At 37.5% G+C, this 17,067-nt stretch overlaps 1 protein-coding gene across 2 annotated transcripts in view; it reads left to right on the forward strand.

Annotated features, from left to right (window-relative positions):
• The window catches only part of ESR1 (estrogen receptor 1), a 165,268-nt gene that overhangs the window by 45,109 nt on the left and 103,092 nt on the right, over nucleotides 1-17,067 (forward strand). The window contains exons 1-2 of one of the 2 annotated variants that reach the window (XM_018078179.2): nucleotides 7,245-7,272; nucleotides 9,724-10,228. In XM_018078179.2, coding sequence (XP_017933668.1) covers nucleotides 9,801-10,228 — 428 coding nt within the window. In that variant the 5' untranslated portion in view covers nucleotides 7,245-7,272; nucleotides 9,724-9,800. Of the gene's footprint in view, nucleotides 1-7,244; nucleotides 7,273-9,723; nucleotides 10,229-17,067 lie in introns of those variants that run through there. The other variant, XM_018078176.2, reaches the window with a different exon arrangement.

Consider the following 17,067-nt stretch of genomic DNA (forward strand, 5'->3'; position numbering starts at 1 on the left):
CTGTTACTGAATCAACTAAGGTCCTATTTGTTCCGCTCGACAGATGACAATGCATTTTTGTCTTTCTACAGAAGCTTAGAAGTGACTTTGAAAGCTTTCTCCAATGAGAAGCCTAGGTTTTTTCCTACACTGGTTTTCTTTTAATTTTCTTCTTTTCTTTTTTTTTCTTTTTTTTTTTGGATGGGTTTTATTTCCCATCTCCTTGAGACACCGTTCTGCTGATGATTGTGTCACCATTTTCTGTTTGACTGGTTAGACAACACTGAAGTTGTATGATTTTGTTGTTGCTCATGATTGTTCTGGCAAGACCTGAAGGCTTCAGCAGCTGTAGCATATATATTGATGCTTCAGTTACATTATGGTTAGTTTGTGAGAGTCCTCTGTGGTTGCTTACTTTGTAACTCCCTGATTTTTTGTGAACAGTTGCTGTTAGTGCTAATTCATTTGTTCTGCATAGTTTTGTTGCATTTCAAAATGTTGAATTGCTTGATAGCTTGAACTAAAGCTTTAGAGTTGAGAAAGCAGACTTCAGTTTTATTAAAAAATGCAACCTTGAAATGGAAGCTGGAGATACATTGTCAAGTCTATTTGAATTTCGTGAAGAAATGGAGACACTTGTTCTTTAAGGGTACTGTTTTCAGTCACTAGTATAAGCCTGGATATTCTAATCTGCGCTATTAAGTAAACATTCTTTGTTCTAAGTATACATTGTACTAAGCACAACGAGAACCTGATTTCTGATGGTGATCTTAGGTGCTCCTGAGTACAAATAATAACCCTTATAGAACTAAATGTTTTACGTTGGTGGTTGGTTCAGGTTCCACTGATCACGCTTGTAGGCTTGTTAAGTCAGTTTTAAAAATTCTTGGGAGTAAGGACAATACATCACAGAACCAGATTTTTTTTAAGTATGCAAGTTATTCCCAAAGAATGAGATATAACCTCTGTGACTGTTAATTTTGGACTTCTCTAATGGTTGGAGACGATGTGTGTGTAAGGATCAGAGATTTAGGCCCTGATCCAGAAAAGCACTTAAACTCGTAACTTACTTCAATGTGATCAGTTCCCCTGAAGACAACAACTGATTCAAATTATCACAGCAGATGTATAGGACAGTCTTGTTTAGGACCATGTATTTAATACAATCCCTATCACATTTTCAAATAAAAAATGCAAACATATCAGAAAATGACTTACAAGGATTCATTTCAAGATCTTTTTTTCTAGTTTTGTGCCAGATAGATGACCAGTGCCAGCAAAGAATCTCTCAGAAGCACTTCTGCTCTCAGTATCTGGTAGATAAAAATGGGATTCTGAAAGCACCAAGACTTTTCCAAGCCATTTGAGTGAAGATTTATCCAGGGTCACAATAAGTATAGCTGTTGGAGGTGACAGGGTTAGTCTCATCACAAAGGCCTTTCAATTGGAGGATCAGCTTCTAGGAATGAAATGTGTATATGTTAAAACCAAATATAGTATATTTGCATACCATTAGTGAAGAGTAATGAGTGAAGAAACTAGGTCATGTCATCATATTGATTTTACAATTTCTTCTCTTTGGGGCTAGGCTCTACTTTCTAAACACTTGGACACCCTGGTCACTGCATTGTACATGTCCCTGCATTGTATGTATGTATATATGGAAAAACATTGACACAGGGAACTAGGCCCATGGAAGGACACTTTGGAATTAGTCTTTTGATGGAGACAGCTATCTCCATATAAAAAGACAGCTGATTTTGTTTTGTGGAAGCCACAAAATATGGCTGATTATTTATTGCTGCAGTTTCCGTGAGTGTTCAAACATAGGTGTGTCATTGATGGCTGAGAACAGGTGGGCCCATTCCTGAGGCAATGGGCAGCAAAGATGTTTTGGGCAAGGACTGGAGTAATTTACTGAAATGCTGAGAAGGTATAGTGAGGCCAATAGAATTGCTTTTTTTCCTAACTCAGATTATTATAGGGAACTGAGACTAATACACTGTTCAGGCCAATAAGTAGATAAATTATGGGGAAGATTTAATTTACCCATAGAGCTTCTTTAATTCCTGACTAATATAGGGAGTATAGCAGACTGATTAATAAAGGCAGATTTCTTGACAAAAGAGCAGCAGAAAGGTTGAAACCCTGTGGGAAAGGGGGAAATAGGCTATCATCATCAAAGTTATTAATCTCTTCTGAGTATTTTATTGCAAATCTGTTTATTAGGTCCATAGAATCATAGAATAAATTGGAAAGGATGTCAAGATATAATCTAGTCCAAACCTCTGCTCAAAGAAGGTTTAATCAGGCTAGTCAGGGACTCGTTCAATTGAATCTTGAACTCAAAGTTGAGTCTCATCCTCAAAGGACAGGGAGTTCCAGTGTCTATGGACAACCTCTTCTAGTATTTAACCACTCTTAAGGTAAAAAATTATACTTAATATCTAATCAGAATTTCCCATGGTGGGGGGAGGATAAGGTCAGGGTGGATAGAGGGTTCATCTGGGGGATTGGGGGGTCTTGGCCGGGCTTGGGCCTTGGGAAGTACCCGAGCCCTGTGTGGGTGCGGGGGCTGGAACGGTTTGGTTTTGGCTCACCTTGGCTGCTGCCCAGGTTCGGTATGTTTTGGATATATTTACTGCGTTCTGAGTGAATGGTCAGGACAGAGGGATGTTCCTGGGTATTTCCCTGAGACTGAGCATCGATGGGTGGCAGAAAAGTAGGGGGTGAATGGCTTACCCCAATCCGCTTTAGTGGAAAGAAGCCTGTGTACCCCTTCACGGTTGCGAGCTATGCTGGCGATGGTACGTGCCTTTGGCAGGGTCTCCCATGCCAGACAGGTCAAAACCACAGGGTCAGATATAATATATCCATGGGCAGGATGAGCCTGCCAGCCTTCTGGCAGTCATCCTAGGAGAAGGACAACTCTATAACTCCAAACCCGAGCAGATGGAGCTCGTTTAGCCTTGTAAGGCATACTCAAGTCTATGGGGCTCAATGGGATCCACCCTAGGGTACTGAGAGAACTGACCATAGTGCTCACCAATCACTTTCTGTCATTTATCAGCAGTCCTGGGTAACTGGGGAGGTCCCAGTTGGCTGGAGGTTACCGAATGTGATGCCCATCTACATTCAATTTTTCTCTGATATAAACAGAAAAAATTACTATAAACATGGCATACTAAGCTCCCATTTTGCATTTCAGAGCTCATTCTTGTTTTTATATGAAGTTAGATCCATGAGAAATGTTCTCTTAGGATGTTGTACTTGTTAGTAAGCAGGGAATGTTGCTTAATCTTAAATCATGGTATTGTTGTTTTTCTACCAATGAATATCTTTGTTCACAAGTAGTTCAAATTTTGTGTGGGAAAGCCGAGAAATGTGTTTTTCCTTCAATTTTTCGCATCCCTGAAAACATATGCTAAGTCTTTGAAATATCAGTATTAGTATCTTTTGAGTTTGTCCAGAGTACTCAGGTATTTTGGCCCATTTTATGTGTGTAGTAAGTAATTTATTCTGTATGAGTTGGGCAGAATTATTAAGTCTTTTCCTCTCCCATCTTAGGTGCAAAAAACTGGAAAAATGCACAAACTAGTTATATTACAGCATGTCTTCTACTCCTTTAGAAGAGAGTACATTTCTACATGCAGTTTTCCCATTTTGGTTTCAGGAAATTCAGTCTGTACATCTAGGGACTGGACTTCAGTCTTATAACTGACACAGTTATCTGCATTTAAGCCCAGACTCCTACTCTGCCCTAGAAGAGTAATGAATGGGGATAACTTTCTGTAGCTGTTCTAGTTTGGACTGTAGCATGCCACTCTTTTGGGAAGTTTTGTGCCAAGTCAAGTCAGGACTAAGATCTGAAAGAGGAGAGAGCGTGCTTAGCCAGGAAAGAACTTTTAGAAATCTTAACTCTAAAAAACTTGCAATTTTTTCAACAGTAGAAAAATTGGCCAAATGTGGATGGAGTTTCAGAGGAACAGGAAAAGGCAGTTCTGTGACACACAGTGTCAGGTCCCTGCCAGATTCAAAGTTCCTGCTCCTCATTTGCTGCAGCAAAAGGATTTCCTGTTTCAAAAAAGAGTTTCTAGAAGTTGCTAAGGAGGGAAAAGCAAAAAATTTTCTCCCAATTAGCTCAGATGCTTCCAAATTATTATGAGCTCATCACTGATGCATGATGTTTCCACCTCATTGGCTAAAGTCTTATAGCATCACAAATAGCTCTAAACAAAGTCTTAAAATTTAAAGCATTAAATACTTTACCAAAAAGCTATGCCAACATCCAAGCCTAATTTTTCTCTTGTTTACACAGATAATTTCAAGGTATGTAATGTGTTTTTCACAAAAAATATAGATAAAATTGAAGGTATATTTAAATGTTGTAAATTGAAAAAATATGTGTGGAATAATTGTATTCCACAGTTCCCTGTTTGGAATAAGAACTGTTTTGATCAAATGTTTTCAAAGTCCCTACTTACATCTGACATGGAAAAGAAGCAGCTCCCCTTTTAGCTGTAAAACCAACTTAAACCAAAAATTTGGGATTAGAAAAGTTAGGCCTAGCCTTTTGGTGCCATGACTAATTTTGGTAAGTTTTTTGGGAGTAGGAGAAAAAAGAAGTATACATCTTTGTATCAACTTATAAAACTCTAAATGTTAAAAACTCCCAATAACAACATGAAGAACTTATCTCTCCTTAGAGCCTGAGGAATTTTTAAGAATGCTTCTTGTTTGCCTAGTGGCATCAAGGGCTTTAATTTTTTAAAATTTTTTTTTCCCCAGAGATTTATAAAGCTGTGGGGTAGGTGGTGCTGTTCTCCAGCTGTCTATCTTGAGGAGTTTCCTCACTGGAGTAAAGACAACACAATTTCTCTGTAATGTTACTGTGGAATCTTGGAAAAACATAATGTTCCTCCTGCTATGTGCAATAGAGTCTTAATTGCAGCAGCTAAAAAAAGCTTCTATCTTTATAGCTGTGGAACCAAAGCGACGAAGTTTATGGTCTCTCACTGTCAGCAGGTTTATGGAAAATTTATAGTATGTGTTTTAAGTTCTGAGTTTGCCATTTTTTGTTGCTGTACTTACTAAAGCTAGTGCTGAAAAATGCCTGTTACAGGATAGAGTTTTGCTCTCTTTTAATTTGCCTATAATTTTAATAGTCTTTGTATAGTATTTTTGTTTTAATCTTCCCTCAAACTGCTGTTTTATCTTGTCAAAACACAAAATATGTTCAGACCCTTTCTATCTTTTTTTTTTTTTTTTTTTTTTTTTTTTTTTAATATATCTATTCCTATTGTTACAGCCCTGACTGGCTTTCAGGACTTGTAGTCAATAGCAAATTGCTGATGCTCATGGCACTGGAAATTCCCCATCTTCCTTCCAGTTATTTAGATAACTTAAAGTAATACTTTTTGATTTTTTTTTATTATCTATTCTTTCCTTTTTTCTGTTTCCCAGACCACTTTTCTGATGCCACAATATTTGCTGCCAGTGGAAGTCGGCTACTTTTGGTTTTTTTTAAATTATGCTCCGGTTTGGAAGTGTTGGACTGATGGTCCAGTCGCGCCACAATGCACTGTGCAGTTTAGCAGATTAAGTCTGCCTGCTTAATCTGATCACTCTAGTTGTCTGTCAACAAATTAAAAAAAAAGTAAATTAGAACCAAACTGTTCATCAATGAATCATAATAACCAAAATTTGCCTTTAGAAACTTATCTAAATATTTTTCAGCTATAAATGATGCTAATTTAACCACAGAGCAGTAGAAATGTGATTTAGTTTTAATGTTACTACATTAGGCATTTTATCAGTGTAATTTAGAGTAAATTCCATACTCTGGAAAATCTGAGTTGGTCACTGGAACTCTGACCGGCCTAGAAAAGGAAAACAGAAAGGTTGCCATTTTAAAAAAGGGAACAAAAGATTTAATCAGCCACTTTCATTTATCTAATCTATAAATTTCTCATTTCCGTAAGAAGAGTAGTGTCTGAATCCTCACTGTTTTCACCTCAACTAATTCTCAGTAAAAATATCTGTGTATGAAGATGCAATTTCTGCTTTGACCTTCCTTGCTAACATGTCTGTAGTGCTCCTCAGTCACAGTGGACTGCTCCCTCCTATTTCTTCAGTTTTCCTTAAATACTGTTCTCTTTCCTTCTTGTATGTGCATAAATTTGGATGGATCGAAGTCAGATTTTATTTGCATACTCTCAAACTTCAGAAATATAGTAAACACCCCAATCTATGCCTGATATAAATTTAGCAAATCTTCAGAATTTTTAGAACCAGTTGTGCTCTCTCTACTTTTATGTGTCTATGATAGACGACTTTGTCCTATAGTATGTGATCAGTAACTCCAAAACAATATTAGACCTTCATTAAGGTAAAAGAAATACATAGGGCAGCTTGTCTGCAGCTGAGTGCACGTTGGTGGAGAAATTACCAGATCCAAGAAGGTAGATTTGCCATTGACTAAGTATTTTTGAACACATTTGTCTAGGACTAGAAATGAAGATGCTGCAGCCAATTCATGTTTTTATTTACTCTCTCTTGTTACTACATGGGATTTAAAAAAACCAAAACAGTGAATGAGGCAAGCCCTTCTGTATGAGATCTGCACAGTTTTAAAGGCATACATGAAGTGGGATTTAGCAAAACCAAATCTTTGCATAAACTTTGTGCTAAAAAGCACCAACTGTTATTGCTATATGCTGTACTCATTTCCATATTGCAATATTGTCATATTCTAGAACATGTAAAATCTGATGTGTAATAGATCAGAGTGATCAAATTGGATGGTGAAGTAAGTCCTGACCTTTAAGCACTAATACCAAGTTTTAGAAACCTAGATCTCATTTTTCTGGAGGGTGAGTCCACAGACAGATGCATCTAATGCCATCTCTGAAACAGGGAGAAGTAGCAGTGTGTGTTAATTTGGAGCAAGCGGCATGGTTTATATCACATACGACAAGAAAAAAACCCCTCTAATAATTTGTTGCATTTCATAGGCTTTTTATATCTAAAAATCCCATATATACTAAGCAGAATAAAAACCTGCTTATCTTTCAGTATGCAAAAATAAAAAATTCAACTTCTTCATGGGATTTGGCTTGATTAACCCCCAACCTCAGCTTGCCCATTCTTGCTCTCTCATTTTTCTTCTACAGGAAAAGTAAACCAGACATTACAGGATGGTATCACAGAGGTTCTCAGCCAGTCCCCAAGATCTTGTTGGTGGTATTCACATTTTTTTGTTTTGAAATGTGTACCAGGCTGTGTGCTGCACAGGTACTGCAGCTATCTATTGATGAGCCCTTTTAGTGAGAGGACTGTGGCTTGTGAAAAGCTGCTCATAGGATCCCTAGTTTAAATGGTAGGGAGCAGAAGTGATGGTGGTTCAAGTTAACCCTATAGTGTGTTTAATGCTGTTTGCATGTGATGGAAACTTTAAATATTTGTTTCCCTGAAAACATACCGTGCCCCAAAAATAAGTAATGAGGTTTTTAAAAATTGCATGCAAAGAGCACTAAGGTTGCACAGGACACACTCAGAAGTCAGCTCTCTGTTTGCACACTTCTGTCTTCCGTCTTCTGCATTGCTGTTATGCTGGAGCATTTTATTGCATGTCAGTGTAGTAATTCTAACATATCATGCATGTTAGATAATGCTAGATAAAAATTTAGCGTCTATTTTGTAGCACACTATAGAAGTGTATGCTTCTTATGGCAGGCAGAGTCACATTAATTCTCAGCTTATGCAGCTTAATAAGAGAAAATGTTTCTTCTATGTATTACGAAGCATGAGATGAAATGTGTAAGAGTGGCTGACTTAAACTTGTAACTGCCATTCATTTCAGCCTGTGTAGCCCTGCAGCCTGGTGGCTGAGAGCTTTGCTTACTTGCTGCTTTGTGAGTCTCTGCAGATGCACGGTCGCCCACTCTAAGAGAACATGCACACATTCTCTTTTTTTTTCTCTCACCCCGTCTGGCATACTTTCAGAATAACCCTTCGAAGACTTTCTGAACTGCTGGGTATGATTGTCTGATTATTATTTTTTTAACTGGGAACATGTTTAGTCCAGTGTTATTTAAACAAGCTTATCTCTTTGATCAAAGTCTACGATCTGAAATTTGAACAGGGTAGGGAGGGTGGCTGGTGGGATGAGGAAACAGATCAAGTACATAGTTATGTGTGTGCTGCTGTCTTAGCTGTGTGCCTGCAAAGGTAAAAATGTATATTGCTTCAGAATAATCTTGCAAATATAAATAACTTTGGCTATTTTAGTAAAAGTTCTGAAAACATAGTATTATTACCAAAATAAAACCAGTTTTAGTAAACTTTTCTTTAAGCTTTTAGCGAGCTGCATATTCATTTTTTCAGTTTTTTGGTTTTTTTGAAGGTTGAGCCAAATAACTGTGGAGTTGTTTAAGTATAGCATGGACTTTGCTGGTATTCAAAGCATACTAACTGGAGGCCATATATTAATGCATTTAGGGTTGGCATTAACCTGTTTAATTGACTGAACCACAGACCACAGAAATAAAGCTAGAGAGCTTGAAACAGTTTCTGGAGGTTTTCATTTAGCTCATTCAGGAGAACTGGTTTGTGCGAAGCTAAAATTGTATGGAATGAGATTGCAAGATGAAGCATGCATGCCACACCTTTTCATTATGTTCTTGCTCTTCCTTTTTTTTTTCTTTCTAAATATAACTTTGAGAAGCAGTTCAGTTTATTTTAAAACTGGTTATTTTGATTATTTTAGGCTACTTGATTGTCTAGTCTGATTTCAAAATTCAAGTTTGCTGATGTTTTGTTCACAGGACTAGGAAAAAGAATTTCCTGTATTCAATTCATGTGTCATGAAATCAAATAATTATTTCCTAACTGTGGCAAAATCTGAGTGATGTTTATTTCATCATTTTACAGCCTAAAAAGAAGCAGACATAGTTTTCTAGACTAGTCTAAAGCTTTTTCTCTCTTTTTAATGTTACTGTTATACTCTAGTAACTGCGAGTTGCTCTTGCTGATGAAATTATATTATGAATATTTTCTTGTGCATAAATATCATCCACCCTTCAATTTTGTTAGCTAGCTTTATTGACTGAGGCTTGTTACGCACACACACACAGACACACAGACGCGCGCACTTGCACACACACATTCTGCTTTGCCCTATCTCGGTTACAGCATAGTCCTACCCAGGGTCGTGGCAATGTACACATTACATATTTCTAACAAACATGAAAATGAATCAAACAGGAGGAGAGATAAGCACAGATAGATTGGAGCCTGCTAAGGAAAAAAGGCAGTAATCTGCCTGACACTGGACTATTCTTCCTGGTTAGATTTAAGTGTTCTTTGCCGCTAGCTGCTGCAAAGCGCTGTACCCTGAAGTGAAAAATTAAATGATTAGTAAGAATTAAGTAACATTTAGAGGGACAATTATTTGGTATAACTCCAAAACTAATTGTTTCTGAAGTGATGTTTAAACCAATGTCGGCACAAGGCAAGAGTTCCTGGCTTGCAGCCAATACCTTGTAATGCATATTAGTGCAGATGAGGAGTTCCTAAAAGTTAGAGAGAGGGAGAGGGAGGGAGGAAGAGAGAGAGAATGTGCATTTTCAGTGCTCGCTCTCTGTTTGTATCCTCCTCCTTGCTGAGATTAGAGGAATACCTGTGTAGTGCTGCTTTATTATGATTTCTGCTGAGCCTCAGAATAGGTTCTGGTATTTTTTTTAGGTGGACTGCCAGCTGCCGATCTCACTGTTGACAGTAAAAGCAGATATGTTCCTTGCTCACTGCCATTAGCACTGACCATGACCCTTCACACCAAAACCTCTGGAGTTACCCTGCTGCACCAGATTCAAGGAACTGAACTGGAGACACTGAGCAGACCTCAGCTGAAGATTCCCCTGGAAAGATCGCTCAGCGACATGTACGTGGAGACCAACAAGACAGGAGTTTTTAACTACCCAGAAGGAGCTACCTATGATTTTGGTACTACAGCTCCAGTGTACAGCTCTACTACGCTCAGTTACGCCCCTACTTCTGAATCTTTTGGGTCCAGCAGTCTGGCAGGATTTCACTCACTGAACAGTGTCCCACCAAGCCCAGTGGTGTTCTTGCAAACGGCACCCCAGCTCTCACCCTTCATCCATCATCACAGCCAACAGGTACCCTATTACCTTGAAAACGATCAGGGCAGCTTTGGAATGAGGGAAGCTGCTCCTCCAGCCTTCTACAGGTAAATGCTATGGATAATTTGTCTTTCTTATTTAAGCAGATGAACTAGGAAAATTAGAATCTGGAAATCTGTTATGCTCTTTTTTGTGTAAAGGACCATGTGATTTAATTGAATCATCAATGATATCTAGACCATAGGAAATAGCATAGAATAAAACAAAACTGTCATTCAAAGCCCACTGCGACTGTAAGCTGTAAATTTTGAAAGCTGTAACCTAAATGAGTAACAAATCAGATAATGGGTATAAATGTTCCCTGGGAATACATGCAATCATAATTGATTAAAGAACTGCAAACAATCTCACTGTTGTAATATATTAGAATATTGCCTGAAATATACTAAAAAGACTTCCACCATCACACATTTCTGGATGTGAGTGGTTGTTTGTTCAGCTCTTAACTGGTAGTAGGAGTATTTTTCTCCTCTGACTTCCTTTAAGGTGTGAGAAGTGGCTTATATAGGAAGTCATTCAGAAGCACAGCATCCTTCATAATCAAACTGTTAGAGTTAACTCAGTGACAGTATTCCAATCAGTAGCCACCTTCCTGAGCTATCCAAAGACCTGTGTACATATTAACATGCATTTTTCATTGGAGGGTGATATATTTAGTATTTTAGCTGCAAATCTGGCACGCTGCTTTTCAAAGGATTTTTGTCCCTCAATAGCAGGTGTGGGTTTTTTTTTTTTGTTTAATTTTTTTTGGTGTGTTGTCTTTTATCTGGAATCGAAAGATAGAAGTATCTTTGAAGGAGAGCAGAAATAAATTTACTTGGTTTAAATATTTATTGTCTGTTGTGAAAACAATTACATCTATTTTGAAGTAAGTGGTAGAAACTCATAGAACTATAGCTTAAAAAAAACCTACAAAAGTCATACACACCAATACCCACGCTGTTAATGTTTTGTGCAGTGTTTATAGAATAGTTTTGCATCAGCTTATTATACTGGGCTTCAGTGAATCAGAGTGAACACTGAGACGTAATTTTTTTTCCTGAACTCTGTTGGTCTCTGTTGACAAGTGAGTTTGCTGGAAATGGAACAACTCAGAAAATATAAAAGCAAGTCATTTTGTCCGTATTGAGGTCCAGACTCTACCAGACTTATTTGCACAATATAACATGTTACTGTACAAAGCAACATACATTCTTAAAGACAGTCTAACTCAGCCTGAGTAAGAATCCAGCAGTAGAATCTGGTCCCAAAAAAACAGATGATGATTACATTTTTTGCAAATGATTAATCAGTTTTGGGGAGCAGATGGAATAATGACTGGTGAAATGATAGATAATGGGTATATCAAACTATCTAATACAGTGACCTGTTAGCTGAATTGGTTCAAACAAAATTCACTTTAGTGCAACCAAATCCTGGAAGAATTAATACATGTCAGAACATAAAGATCTTGAGTGGTTACCAGTGACTTGAGAGTGAAACTTCACTTTGCACTAGATTAAAAGGCTTTTTTTACATGACTGTCCAGTGCAAACCTGTGGTGAAAAGTGTATAAGTGACATTAGATATGTAAACAGTGGAGTAGTGAGTTTGTGAAGTTGAAATACACAAGCAGAAAATGTTCTATAGTCAGATATTTTACTGCAGGAGGATTCAAACCAGAGAACCACCTTGAAATAGAAGTTGAAGTATGGAAGTAGTGTCCTTTCAATTTTTAAGCAATGATCTGAGGTGAGACCCTTCAAAATAAAATTAAAGTACTTTTTTAGTTTAACTCCTGAAGCAAACATGTAAGACCAGTGCTGTATTCCCCATTTCTGGACATTTCTGAACAAGGTTGGGTTTCACCCTTGGAAATGTGTGTTAGCAATATACAATTGCTGAGGCTTAATGCAGCAGTAATTAGGTGAATTTATGATCTTGGATATGCCAGGAGGTTTGTCTGCATAGTGTTATGGTAATGATTTAATGGCCCCTTCCAGCCATAATTCTGTAAAGCACATCTTATGTGGTAATAAGAAATTTGTTTCAAAACACTTGCTGTGATTATCTTTTGTGAACAGGCACAGTTATGTTGGAATTAAATTGATAAAAACTTGACTTCTTTTTCTTTTCATTTTTGTGAGATTGTATTTACAAAGTTATTACCCTTACAACATCAAATATTGGGTCTTTATTCTTGTGTTTTGGCACAAGTCCAATCACCAACAGTCTGTCAAAAATAATTTGAATAGGTGTTCAGTGCCTGGGAAATATTTAAATATGTAGCCATGGGATTTAAGAACAAGTTCTTTAAAAAACTTCTAATTTACTTTATTTGTTTGACTAATCTCATTGGTTCAGTTGGGTTATAGGAGAAAAGGGAGCACAGGGCAGTGTAATCTGGCAATGAATACATTGATGCTAGAGGTGGGAAGATAGACTACCAAAATGGTAAATTTCTGGAACAACCTACCAGTAGGAGTGGCAAATGCAAAAATTCTAAAACCAAAAGCCGTAGCAAAATTTTAAGTGGATCATGATCAGTTTATGATATGACTGCCTGCTTTTATAAGTCATGTAACCTGAGACCCTGAAAGACTCCTCTGCCACTCTCATTTACCTTTCTGTGTAACTGAATTGTGCTGTTTGGCTTTTAGGGCAGAAATATTTGCATTACATCACCCTGTTATACTCTGAATTTGACATGCAAGTGCTGCATCCAGTGATACAAGTAGCTAGGACAATAAATAAACATTGTAGGTTGGAGCTGAAATTATATTCTGTTTAATACTTGGCTAAAATGTTAAAAATCTTTAGTCACAAAACTAAAAAATTACTGTATGTGATAAGGAAAACTTTTAATGTCATTTGATTTTGTTAATAAGTGTTCAAAATCATACTGCCTATAGACAGATGTGTATTAATATGTGTATAGTGACGTGTCTATTAATTCTGAAGTTCTATTTTATCTCTTTCAAATACCATTTACTTTTCCAAAAAGCTTTGTCTCTTTTGCAAGATAATAACAGGCTTCTCCATTTAGCTGAAGAACATAATGATGCATAAAAAGAATGATTTTGTAAAGAACGCAAGAAATATATAAATCTCCTTTCTGTAGTTTCAAATAGCGAGGCATCAGCATTTGAGAAGAGAAAAAAAAAGAGGAGCTTAATTAAATTGTGCTGTTTTTATCTAGATCCCTTTTATGTCTGATCTTGTGACTGTTTTTTAATAGGTAGCCAAACTGAAATACCTTTTCCTTATCTGACAATGTCAAATCTCACTAATATTTTACTGATAATTTTTAGTAGTGTTTTTTATATTATTAAATGCTGACTAGTGGTTGATTATTATTACAGGAAATCTTGTACTCATGACTACTACAGTAAATTAGTGGAAATATTTCTTTTTTTCTTAACTAGTAAATTTGAGTTCTAGTAATTTGTGGTTATTTCCTTGTTCTTTTCGGCAAGTTTTTATCCACTCAGGGAAAAACCAAATTAGCCTTTCAGTAGCTAATTTACCTCAGTAAATTCCTACAAGCAACAGCAAAGATGAATCCTTATTGCTCTGCCAGTGTATGACAATCCTGTGTCATCGCAGATTTTACACTTCTTAGATCTGAAGTAAAATTGTGCATATATTTAAGGCTCTTTGTAGCCTGTGTTTGGTGCTGCTTCCAAATTCGGCCAAAAAAACCTTGTAAAAATGGACTGCACCTACCAGCTCCCTGATGAGGAAGTTATCTATCCATCTGTAGTGAGTGACAGAGGCTGGCAAATCAGTGTACAAACAGAAATAACAGGAGAATTGCTCCCTCACTTTTAGTGGCTAGTTTGTGAGTATCTTCTAGTTACTCAGGATCTATGTTTAGATTAATATAATATTTATTTAGCATTAGTCACAATTATCATACTGAAATTGACTCTGAATAATTTTAACAGTGCTGTTATAGTCAATATGATCTCAGTTTTAATTTTAATGCTTGCTAAAATTGAGAAAGATTACAAATGTAGATTGATCCCTCTTCTGTTGTGATTTATAAATCCATCAGTCCAAAAATAGTTACTTAACCTAATATATACTTTTTAAACCTTGTTTGATTATGAATCTTTCTAGCTGTTCATGTTGAGTTCTAAACAAAGAAGTATTTTTCCAAATTTTAAAATTAAAAGTGTTAAAATGAATGCAAAGTTCAAAGATATTTTTTTAAATGTAGCATGAAGTATTCCATAACATGGAGTATGATGTAATTTAGTGGTTTGATTTGGTTTGGTTTTTGCTTATTTTTCTCTAAAGCATCAGTCTGCTCTGTTGTCCTCTCTTGAACAGTTGAAGTGTTCAGGCACTTTCTTGAACACTCGGAGTGTTCCTGTTTTCAGGGCTTGTGCTGATATCTCTGACAATTTTACAGCAATAGATGACTGTAATGAGAGAGACAAGAAAACATGGAGTTATCTCACCCATAGTTTCCTATTTTATGGAAATGTTGTAAAGATAAGCCCATTAAATGTTCTGAGATGCTCACACATTACAATTATGAGGGACCTGTACAAACCAACTTTGGTGTTTCTGCAGCCCTTCTTAGAGAATGTGCTGATGTGGATCCTGCTCCAAGTGTGCTTGCACCATGAAGTCACCAACCCGTAATGCTGAGGAGCCCCCCGAATAAGGGCAGATAGTGGTGGAAAGGAGTAAAGGAGCGTTTATACTTCCTCATTATCCTCCTTTCTGCCAAGGCAGGGAGGTGGATCTTGCACTCTCTTTTTATTGAAGAAAACTTTCTTCAGTTCTTTAGCAATTACATTTTTTGCATAAATCACAGACCTAGAAAGTGCTCCATAAACCGAGTCTTTTCCACGTGAATTTGAAATTTGTGGCTAAAACCATGGTTGTTCAGACAGACCATGTGAATGGGGTTCGTCTGATTAAACGTAGACACCTAGGTCTGTATTAATTTTTCTATTCCTTAGGCATCTGGTACCATTTGAGAGGTCAGATGGGTCCAGCAGGTATGACACAGGACCTACTGTGTAGCTATATCTTTTTGGAGTAGGAGGTGGGTGTCAGTGAGGGTAATCACCTGTAACACCTCAAGTAGCATACAGCATTGACAACAGCATCAAAGCTTCACGTGGACTCCCTTCATAATCTGTGGAGAGACAGAGAGAAAGAGACACTGTGAACACACCTTCTCACTTTCTAAGGCACCTGATTAAAATAGACCAGGTGCATTAGGCTCTATATTATAAAAGATGGCTACATTCTGGTACAGATACCTACTGTATGAAGATGGATGCCCAGTGGTATCCAAAGTTATGTGAAATTAATCCCACCCATACCTCTCCTGTAAAGAACCAAACCAGTCATCATCTGTAATCTCCCTTCACATAGACACTGCAGAATGTCCCTTGAGAGGGAGACGGGGAATTGACTCTGTGTCACTGGCCTTGATCACTCTTGCTCTGAGGCTATTGAAACAACAAACACTGCTGGCCATATCTGCTCTGATATGGAAAGCATTAGTTGCTGGCACCAGTTCCTTCAGCAATTGCAAAGTGAACATCAAATGCCAGCATTTTTTATTAAACCAACAAGATAGGCTGACCAGATTTAAGGCATAGCTCCAAACAAACACAGAGAAGAGCCCTGCAACTGAAGTGCATCCACATTTTCTAACAAATTGAGATTTTGGCAATTTTTGTAGTTTGATATTGTTGACAATGAAACACTGAGCTCCCTGGTCTGTCTACAGGGATTTTTCTGTTATCTGTTCAGGCATCAGAACCGAGAGTAGAGCAATGGTACTGTCCTTCAACATTCTCATTTAAAGTGCTGCTTTCATTGCATTCATTAGGGGGATTGTTCATAAAATTTGCCGTACAGAGAGAAGTCATGTCTGAGGCCGAGTGGCCTTTCCAGTGACTTGTAGAAGGTCATAATTTACCACAGCTTGTTAGGAACCCTGATCAATGTGACACTGGCAAGGCAAGGCATTTCTGCTTTTCTGCCAAGCTCAGATTCCAGTTGCTGGGAGGCTTCTTATTTCATCTGACTCAAAATTGTCTTGTGCAAGACTATGAATGCATGAGTGATACCTGTTAGAGACAAGAAGATCATAAATCTGCAGGATAATCTTCTTCCTTGATAAGATGTTGATAACAATATTGGATTCAGAAGTAATCTGGGTTTTTTATTTTAACTCTTTACTAGAAAAAGGAAATATGGTCCTAAGAAAACACAGAGCTTAAATATGACTGTCCTAAATGCAAATCCTATGTGATACATGTACATAGCAATTGCAGAGGTCTTCCAACCATTGCAGTCTTAACCAAGGACACAACAGCCAACATATATATATAAATAAGAAATAAGAAATAAGAAAAGATACCTCCCCTCCATCACTGTCCCCCTCCTTTCACTCCATTAGTAAAAGTGAAAAATAACAGTAAAGACTGAAAGTCAGAGGTAACTAAGAGGACTTCTTAAATAAGCAGTTGGTGACCAACAGTGAACAGCCGTGCATGTAACCACCTCACGTTCACTGCGTTTCCTACAACTGTTCAAGAGTGCATGCAGTCCATCTCAAATTAGGCAACATGGGAGGAATATGTCACATTCTGTTACCATGTGCTGCTGTCTCACAATGCTGCCAGCTGCCAAAAACGGCCTTCACAGAACCCAGACAGCAGAATCTGTGCAAAGTAACTGTTGAATGCTACAGGGAAGAACTCTCTTTCCCTTTGAGGATGACGGACCACTGAGCAACTAGGCAGCGCCAGGCTGCATTTTAAGTCCATGCATTTCACTTTTCATTCATAAGCAATGGGGTTTTTTCATGTTGGTCATCCTGTCCAGTTAAGGAAACTGCTTTTAAATGATGTTCTAGGGAAAAGCTGTATTC

The sequence above is a fragment of the Manacus vitellinus genome, unplaced genomic scaffold (genome assembly GCF_001715985.3).
Source record: "Manacus vitellinus isolate BGI_N305 unplaced genomic scaffold, ASM171598v3 scaffold_4_pilon, whole genome shotgun sequence".
NCBI classification, from domain to species: domain Eukaryota; kingdom Metazoa; phylum Chordata; class Aves; order Passeriformes; family Pipridae; genus Manacus; species Manacus vitellinus.